Source organism: Nicotiana attenuata, chromosome 3, assembly GCF_001879085.1.
Source record: "Nicotiana attenuata strain UT chromosome 3, NIATTr2, whole genome shotgun sequence".
In the NCBI taxonomy this organism is placed as follows: Eukaryota; Viridiplantae; Streptophyta; class Magnoliopsida; order Solanales; family Solanaceae; genus Nicotiana; species Nicotiana attenuata.
The window spans coordinates 57700768-57711113 of NC_031991.1; the positions used below are offsets into that span (position 1 = coordinate 57700768).

Genomic DNA, 10346 nt, shown 5'->3' on the forward strand with positions numbered 1-10346 from the left:
TTTTGATATTGCCTACAGGTTCGGGGTCTTATACTGTCTATTGTGATGCCTCGAGGGTTGGCCTTGTAGCGGTATTGATGCAGGACGGTAGGGTGATTGCCTACGCGTCCAGACAGTTGAAGGTTCATGAGAAGAATTATCCTATCCATGATCTCGAGTTAGCTGCTATTGTCCACGCCTTGAAGATCTGGCATCATTATTTGTACGGTGTGCCTTGTGAGATTTATACTGATCACCGGAGTTTGCAGCACTTATTCAAGCAGAAGGACCTTAATTTGCGACAGAGGAGGTGGTTAGAGCTGCTGAAGGACTATGATATCATTATTTTGTATCACCCGGGCAATGCCAATGTGGTGGCCGATGCTTTGAGCCGCCGGGCAGAGAGTTTGGGGAGTTTGGCTTATTTACCAGCAGCCGAGAGGCCCATGGCGATGGATGTTCAGGCCTTAGCCAGCCAGTTTGTGAGGTTGGATCTTTCGGAGCCCAGTCGGGTTCTAGCTTGCGTGGTCTCTCGGTCTTCCTTGTTTGATCGTATCCGGGAGCGTTTGTTTGATGACCCTCATTTGCTTGTCCTCAAGGACAAGGTTTTGCATGGCGATGCCAGAGATGTGACCATTGGTGATGACGGGGTGTTGAGGATGCAGAGTCGAGTTTGTGTACCCAATGTTGATGGGCTTCGGGAGTTGATTCTAGAGGAGGCCCATAGTTTGCGGTATTCCATTCATCCAACTGCCGCGAAGATGTACCAGGATTTGAGACAGCACTATTAGTGGAGGCGGATGAAGAAAGATTTAGTTGGATTTGTAGCTCGGTGCCTTAATTGTCAGCAGGTGAAGTATGAGCACCAGAGACCGGGTGGATTGCTTCAGCAGATAGAGATTCCGGAGTGGAAGAGGGAGAGGATCACCATGGACATCGTATCTGGGCTCCCAAGGACTTTGAGGAAGTTCGATGCCATTTGGGTTATTATGGATCGGTTGACCAAGTTCGCGCATTTCATTCCTGTGTGTACTACCTATTCTTCGGAGCGGTTGGCGGAGATTTACATCCGGGAGATCGTTCGTCTGCATGGTATTCCAGTTTCCATCATTTCAGATAGAGGTACTCAGTTCACATCACAGTCTGGAGAGCCGTACAGCATGAGTTGGGTATTCAGGTGGAGTTGAGTACAGTATTTCACCCTCAGACGGACGGACAGTCCGAGCTCACTATTCAGATTTTGAGGATATGCTCTGTGCGTGTGTGATTGAGTTTGGAGGGTCTTGGGATCAGTTCTTGCCATTGGCGGAGTTTGCCTACAACAACAACTATCAGTCCAGCATTCAGATGGCGCCGTATGGGGCTTTATATGGTAGGAAGTGCAGATCCCCGGTGGGTTGGTTTGAGCCGGGTGAGGCTAGGTTATTGGGCACAGACCTGGTTCAGGATGCTTTGGAGAAGGTCAAGGTGATTCAGGATAGACTCCGTACAGCCCAGTCCAGACAGAAGAGTTATCTGGACCGGAAGGTTCGTGATGTTTCCTACATGGTTGGAGAGCGGGTTCTGCTTTGGGTTTTGCCTATGAAGGGCGTTATGAGATTTGGGAAGAAAGGGAAGCTGAGTCCGAGGTTTATTGGCCCTTTTGAGATATTGAGGCGAGTTGGGGAGGTTGCTTATGAGCTTGCCTTACCTCCCAGCCTGGCAGGAGTTCATCCGGTATTTCATGTTTCGATGCTCCGGAGGTATCACGGTGACCCGTCGCACGTGTTGGATTTCAGTTCAGTCCAGTTGGACAAGGATCTATCTTATGTTGAGGAGCCAGTGCGATATTGGACAGGCATATTCGAAAGCTGAGATCAAAGAACATTGCACCTGTGAAGGTTCAGTGGCAGGGTCAGCCGGTCGAGGAGGCGACTGGGGAGACCGAGCAGGATATGCGCAGCCGTTACCCTCATCTTTTCACTACTTCAGGTATGTCTCTATGCTCGTTCGAGGATGAACGAATGTTTAAGTGTGGGAGGATGTAACGACCCGACCGGTCGTTTTAAGAATTTACGCCCCGATCCCCTATTAACTGCTTTCCTCGTGTGTGTTTCTGCTATTTTGATTTGCTGGGATGTTTGGTTTTGAGTTTCGGAGAGTTTTGGGACACTTAGTCCCTAAATGAGAGCTTAAGTGTTAAAAATTTGACCGTAGTAGGAACAGGGTGAAGACGGCCTCGGAATGGAATTCCGATGGTCCCGTTAGCTCCGTCGGGTAATTTCGAGTTTAGGAGCGTGTTCGGATTGTGTTTTGGAGGTCCGTAGCTTATTTAGGCTTGAAATGCCGAAAGTTGAATTTTTGAAGTTTCCGCTTCGATAGTGCGATTTGGATCTAAGAGTCGGAATGGAATTCCAGATGTTGGAGTAGCTCCGTAGCGTTGGATGTCACGTGTGTGCAAAATTTCAGGTCATTCGGACGAGGTTTGATAGACTTTTTGATCGAAAGCATAATTCGGAAGTTTTTGGAATTCTTAGGCTTGAATTCGATGATGATTTGGTGTTTCGACGTTGTTTGAGGTGTTCTGAAGGTTGGAACAAGTTTGAATGATGTTTTAGGATTGGTTGGCATGTTTGGTTGAGGTCCCGGGGGCCTCGGGTGTGTTTCGGATGCTCAACGGACCATTTTTGGACTTGGAGAATGATCAGATTTTTGCTGGTTTTTGTTACAGACATTTCTTCATCGCGATCGCGTGAGGATGCTCGCGATCGCGAAGGCTTAGATGGGGCAGAGGGAAATTTTTCTCTTCACGTTCGCGTGAAGAGGAATGCAAACGCGTAGTTATGGGCAGTGCTGAATCGCGAACGCGTGGGCTAGACGGCGTTCACGTAGAAGAAATAAGGCGCCAGTGGAATTAAGTGCTTCTCTTCGTGGTCGCGTGAAGCCAACCGCGATCACGTAGGTCTGAGGGAGCTAAAGCATCGCGTTCGCGTGAGGGGTCCCGCGTTCGCGTAAAGTTAATTTGGGGCCAGCGGAGTTTGTTCTTCACGATCGCGAGGGGTTTTCCGCGATCGCGATTAAGTAAATTAAAAAGCTGGGCAGTGTTTTAATAGCCCAATCCGCGACCCTTCTCCATTTTCCACCATTTTTGAACGGGATTGAAGCTTTTGAGAGAGATTTTTGAGGAAACCAAAGGGGAATCATTTGGAGGTAATATTCTTGACTTCATAACTCGTTTATATGTAATTAAAGGTCTAATTAGTGGTGAGAATTTGGAGAAATCAGTGCAATAATGGGTAATTAGGGCTTGAGATTAAGAGACCTTAAAATAGGAATTTGAAGGGTCATTTGGACTCCGATTTCAGTGTTCTTGGTATGGTAAGAGTCGTAAGGGTATGAGGGTTCTGAATTATATTTTACCCGATTTCGAGGCGTGGGCCCGGAGGGCATTTTGGTTATTTTACCTAATTTCGCGTATTAGCTTAGAATTTAATTGTAGAATCAGTTACTAGAAGTGTTATTTACATTATGCAATTGAATTGAATAGATTTGGGCCATTTGGAGTCGAGTACTCGTGGTAGATCCCCGGTTTGCTGGATATTTACATTTGGGGGCTACAGGACGGTATCCGGGTAGATCCCCGGTTTGCTGGTATTTACATTTGGGGGGCTACAGGATGGTATCCTGGTAGATCCTCGGTTTGCTGGATATTTTCATTTGGGGGCTACAGGACGGTATCCTGGTAGATCCCCGGTTTGCTGGTATTTCCATTTGGGGACTACAGGACGGTATCTTGGTAGATCTCCGGTTGCCATTTCTGTGTTGAGCTGTATTATTTCTGCGTTATTTCCTCTGTTGTAATTGTTGTTATCTTTATCATTATACTGTGTTATTTCATACTGTTTTGCTCTCTAATGAAATTGTGGATTTTTCCCTTGATATTGTTGTCTTTATTTTATTTTGGGACTACGGATGAGTGTTCCGGGAGATCCCCTGCGCACATATTGAATTTGACTATAGTGCGGGAAACCAAGATATCCAGCACATATTGAGTATACTAAGAGATCCTCAGGACACTGAGAGATCCCCAGTTGTTATCTTTGCGTTGAGCTGTATTTATTTCCGTGATTACTTTGTTCCTGTTAAAGTTGCTGTTGTTCTTCTATCCTGTGCTACTTTTTACTGTTGCACTTAAGTATACTGTCTTACTCTACACTGTTATATCTTGTCTTTCCTTTAACCTCAGTAGGTCCCTGACCTTCCTCGTCACTACCCGACCAAGGTTAGGCTTGACACTTGCTGATTATCGCTGTGGTGTACTCATGCCCTTCCTGTGCATGTTTTTCATGTGCAGATCCAGGTACTCCCACTCAGACTTATCACGCTTGAGGCGAGGCATTTTGTAGAGACTCCGAGGTATATCTGCCGCGTCCGCAGACCGAAGAGTCCCTTTCTATTCTCAGTACTAGTGTAGCCCTTTCTGTATTTCTCCTTGTTGGCAGACATTCTGGAGTTAGAGCTTTTTATGTAATCTTTTAGCTTGTGATTCATGGGGTACCGGATTTTGGGAGTGTTAGATTGAGATTCTTGTACTGTTGTATGCCAGACGGCATCTTAAGCACTGTTTAACCTTGTTAACTCGGTTTTTATTTACTTTTCTTCTGTAATTGTTTCTTTTTTCGCATTTGTTAGGCTTACCTAGTCGTAGAGACTAGGTGCCGTCACGACACTTCACGGAGGGCGAACTGGGGTCATGATGGCCTATATTAAGATGGATAATGAAATAGTAGAAAATACGGCAAGGAAGGCAAAATGAAAGTAAGCCCCTTGCACTCTCTCCAAATGTCACACATGAATCCGAGTTATCAAATTTATTCCAGCGAAGCAAAAGTTGTTAAGATTACTTATATCTTCCATTAGTTTATACAGTTAGTGTATTAGTGCTAGCTTAGTTAGAGTCAGTTAGTGGTCAAGTATAGATAGCTGTCAGTTAGCTGTCAGTTAGTGGTTAGTTGGTTAGCTTAGCTCTGTCTTTACATACTTGTATATAGTGGGAGGAGTTCCATCAGTTTTACATAGATTTTGAATGAATGATATAGAAATTCTTTTCCAAAATGTTCTTCTCTTCTTATCGAATAACTTTGAGTTTATGGTATTGAGCCTCCGCCGTTGTTACTGCTGCATTTTTAGCTCAGCTAAGGAAGAAACTAATGTTCCATTGCCGGAATTTTGATATGGTATTGGAGCTAAGGTCAGAATCTCCGATTCATTTTTCCAGTTCTGTTGAATCTAGTTTCATCATCCTCGATTTTGTTTTGATCATGTGCATGCAGACTTTTATCTCATCGATTTCAATACATTTCTCTCAGAATCCTCTATCAGAATTCTAGATCTGTAGTTAGAATCTTGTGCTGGTTGTTTAGTTGAACTTTACACCTCGTAAGAGATGTCTACTGATGGAGATGTTGAACAGCCTACACCGACGGTGGCTGATTCTCCTAATCAGCCAATTGTTGACACTAGTAGTCCTTTTTACATGCATCCCTCTAATAATCCGGGAATAGCCCTAGTTCCTGTTCCATTTGATGGATTTGGTTATCGCTCATGGAGAAGAGGTGTGATGAGAGCCCTATCGGTGAAAAATAAACTAGGCTTCATCAATGGTGATTGCAAAAAGCCAGATCCAGACTTCTCAAGCTATCGATTGTGGGAGAGATGTGATGATATGGTAACTTCATGGATTTTGAATTCCTTGGCGAAGGAGATTGCAGGCAGTGTTGAATATGTGACAGATGCAATCGAGTTGTGGAAAGAGCTTGAAGATCGATATGATCATACAAATGGAACAAAGCTCTACCAAATTCAAAAGGAGATTAACGACTTGTCTCAAGGAGCTCTTGATATTACTGGTTACTATACAAAAATGAAAAAGTTGTGGGAAGAACTTACTGCTCTGATTACTAAATCTCATTGCACCTGCAATTGCACATGTGGAGCGAGGGAAAGTATGCACAAAGCAGAACAGGATAGAAGAGTAATACAGTTCCTTATGAGACTGAATGAGACCTACACTGTGGTTCGAGGAAGTATCCTCATGATGAATCCTCTTCCCACAATTGCACAGGCCTTCTCATTGATAATTCAAGAGGAAAGACAGAGAGAAATTAAGCCCCATAACCACTTAGCTCTTGAGTCATCAGACCTAAATGTCAACACAAATAGCACAACATCATTCAAGACAAATTATTCGCCTAATAACTCTCAAAGCTATAAAAACAGACCCTTCTGTGATTACTGCAAGAGGCCAGGACACATGGGAGAGAAGTGTTATAAACTTCATGGCTATCCTCAAGGCTTCAATCAAAATCAGAATCCAAATCTAAGTCACAACCAAGCTTCCAGTTTCAATCAAAATCCAAGACAAAACTATAACTATGGGAATAACTCTGGTGTAAACCAAAGTACCAGGTTCAATAGGGGAAATAGAGGAATGGGTAATACACATGTAGCAACCACATATACTCAGCATACTGGTGATGAGAACTGCAGTGCTCAAAATGTCAGTCTCACAAAGGAAGAATACAGTCAACTTGTGAATCTACTACAGCAGTTCCAATTAGGAGGATGGAGAGACAGCTCAGACAGTGTCAACACTTCATGAGCAAACTTTGCAGGTATCATAGCTTGCACCTCCTCTATTGATTTTGGGAAACTCTCATGTGAATGTTTCAAAAACAAGACTGATTCATGGATTATAGATTCAGGGGCATCAAATAACATGACCTTTAATAGATCCTTACTAACCAATATAGTAACTCTATCTTATCCCCTATTTGTCATTCTCCATGGCTATGAAGTGAAGGTGACTGAGATTGGTAATGTTGTACTTACTCCTAAGATCACTCTGAATAGGGTAATATTTGTTCCTTGCTTTAAATACAACCTGATTTCTGTTCATTCTCTAGTTTTTCATCTTAGTTGTCTTGTTGCCTTCATCAAACCCTATTGTATACTGCAGGCCCCTTCAATGAAGAGGCCTCTGGTGATTGGTAGAGTCAAAGATGGACTTTACATCTTATGTCCAAGGTGCTTGAAGAACAACAGTACAAGTCCTGGAGCAAATGTCATTGATTTCCTATCCACCCCTGTCACTCACTGCACTTGTAACACATAATGTCCACTTCATTCTATTGTAAATACAACATCTCATGTCAATAAGTGTATTTTCTCATCTTCAATTGTAAATAATCCAAGTGCAGGCATTGGAAAACAATTTCTTTCTGAGAGTTCATCTTCTAATCGTCCTAGTCCTTTTTCTCATCTGTGTTAGAAACAATGTGGATGTTCTGTGGCATAATAGACTTGGGCATGTTCGCTTTGTGGAAATGAAAAGTATTTCCTCTATCCCTGTAACCTTTTCTTCCAAACAACCCTTTAATTGTACCATCTGCCCAATGGCAAGACAGGAAAGGCTCCCATTTCCTCAGAAAACTAATACAACCAATAAAATTTTTGAGCTTCTACATGTTGATTTATGGTGACCATATCATGTGCCCACATATGACAAGTACAAATATTTCATGACTATCGTGGATGACTTTAGTAGGTCCACTTGGACTCATCTCCTATCCGGTATAAGCAATGCTTATCAAATTCTTAAGGGATTCTTTAGTTTGGTGGAAAATCAATTTGGAGTAAATGTTAAAGCTGTAAGAACAGATAATGGACTGGAGTTCACCAACACAGAGACAAACATATTATTTCAATCCAAAGGTATCATACATCAAAGAACTTGCCCTTACACTCCACAACAAAATGGTGTAGTGGAAAAAAAATATAAGTACCTCCTTGAAACAGCTAGGGCTCTCCTCTTTCAGTCTAAACTGCCCCAAAAATATTTGGGTGAATGTATACTCTGTGCAACTTTCCTCATAAACAGGTTGCCTTCCACTTCCATTAATGATCAAACTCCATATGAATTGTTGTATAAGAGAAAGCCAAAGTACTCTCACCTAAAAAATTTTGGCTGCATGTGCTACCCCACTGTACCTAAGCCTCATAGAGACAAATTTGAACCTAGAACAATACTACATGTATTTGTTGGCTATCCCTTCAACACAAAGGGATACAAAGTCCTATGTCTGGCTACTAGAAAGATCACTGTTTCCGAAGATGTAGTCTTCAATGAGTCTATCTTTCCATTCGCAACCAATTTGGATATATCTCCCCAATCATGTGTCCCTCATTCAATTCCTTTCATTGAACCTCTATGTGAGCAACCTTCTGATAGTACAAACATTACACCACAAACATCTGAACATTTGAGTGTTCAAAGGAGTAGTGCTAACAACACAATTAATCTCATGTCACCTACACATAATCATTCCTCATCCATGACACCTAATTATCCAACACAATTTCCATCCCAGGATCATACTGAACAACCTCATGCAGAACCTATACAACTTAGACAGTCATCAAGAACACACAAGGCACCTAGTTATCTACAAGATTATGTACATTCCCTACCTAAACTTAAACCAAATACCAACTCCCTTAGTGCATTGTTTTCTATAAACCACCATGTTGCCTCTGATCTATTAACTTCTAATAGTCAAGTTCTTGTGAAAAATGTTTGTCATGACAGGGAACCATCATCATATGAGGAAGCAGCCATTGATCCTGCATGGCAAGCTGCAATGACACAGGAGTTTGAGGCTCTATATTCCAACCATACTTGGGACCTGGTAGCTCTACCACCAGGAAAACAAGTAATAAGATGCAAGTGGGTTTACAAAGTGAAGCATAAAGCTGATGGTAGTATAGAAAGGTTCAAGGCCAGATTAGTTGTGAAAGGCTACACACAACAAGCAGGAATTGACTACACAGAGCATTCTCCCCAGTAGTGAAGATGACAACAGTGAGAGCATTAATAGCCACAACAGTGAAGAAGGGTTGGTGCATATCTCAGCTAGATGTAAACAATGCCTTCCTCCATGGAGACCTTAATGAGAAAGTATATATGCAGACCCCACCTGGACTTGTTATGGATAAACCTGGACTAGTATGCAAACTAAACAAGTCTCTCTATGGTCTAAAGCAAGCTAGTTGACAGTGGTATGCAAAACTGACCGAAGCCTTGTGCTCAAAAGGATATACACACTCCATGAATGATTACTCACTCTTTTATAAGAAAAATGGAGATTCATTGGTATATGTTGCAGTATATGTTGAGGTTGTGTTGCTTACTGGAACTGATCAAGAAGAGATCACACAGTTGAAAGACTCTTTGCATGAGCAGTTTAAAATCAAAGATCTGGGGCAATTGCACTTCTTTCTGGGGCTAGAGGTAATGTAGAAGGATGATGGTGTAATAATTTCTCAAAGGAAGTTTGTGCTGGACATGCTGAAGGAGTATACCTGCCTAGACTACAAGTCTTGTTATTCACCCTTAGACCCTACAATAAAGCTAAAGGCTAAAGAAGGTACCATTCTACAGGATCCTACTTACTACAGGAAACTGGTAGGAAAGCTAAATTTCCTAACTAACACTAGACTGGACATTGCATATAGTGTTCAACATTTGAGTCAATTCATGTAAGAACCCAGAGAACCACATTTGAAGGCAGCTTTTCATATGCTTAGATATCAGAAAAGTGATCCCACTCTGGGAATCTTCATGTCTAAGGATACAGATTGTACAGTCAAAGCATATTGTGACTCTGATTGGGCAAGTTGTCCAAATTCTAAGAGATCCATTACAGGATATTTGGTGCTTCTAGGAAATAGTCCTGTTAGTTGGAAGTCCAAGAAACAGGAAACTATGTCACTATCTTCTGCAGAAGCAGAGTACAGGGCTTTAAGGAAAGTAGTGAGGGAAATGGTATGGTTGAGCAGGCTGTTTGAAGAACTAGATGTCCCTTTTTCAATGCCTATTTCAGTGTATTGTGACAGTCAATCTGCACTTCATATTGCCAAGAATCCAGTCATCCACGAGAGACCAAGCACATAGAAGTGGACTATCACTTTGTGCGCGATCAATTACAAGCAGGGCTAATTTCACTCCACCACATTAGAACAGACAGTCAACTGGCAGATATTTTGACCAAGGCCTTAACTGGAATCAAACATGGTGCCACATTGAGCAAGTTGGCTGTGTTTGCAACACCTCCAGCTTGGGGGGGGGGGTGTTATGATTAATTAAATCTTCCACTAGTTTATACATTTAGTGTAGTAGTGTTAACTTAGTTAGAGTCAGTTAGTGGTCGAGTATAGATAGTTGTCAGTTAGCTGTCAGTTAGTGGTTAGTTAGTTAGCTTAGCTCTGTCTTTACATACTTGTATATAGTGGGAGGAGTTCCATCAGTTTTACATAGATTTTGAATGAAT

General features: G+C 42.3%; 1 protein-coding gene across 1 annotated transcript; it reads left to right on the plus strand.

Annotated features, from left to right (window-relative positions):
* LOC109224396 (uncharacterized mitochondrial protein AtMg00810-like) lies at nt 8870–9970 on the plus strand. Its single transcript, XM_019388978.1, has 4 exons — nt 8870–9022; nt 9152–9307; nt 9371–9481; nt 9584–9970. Exons 1-4 carry the CDS (start codon nt 8870–8872, stop codon nt 9968–9970), a joined length of 807 nt encoding a protein of 268 aa, XP_019244523.1.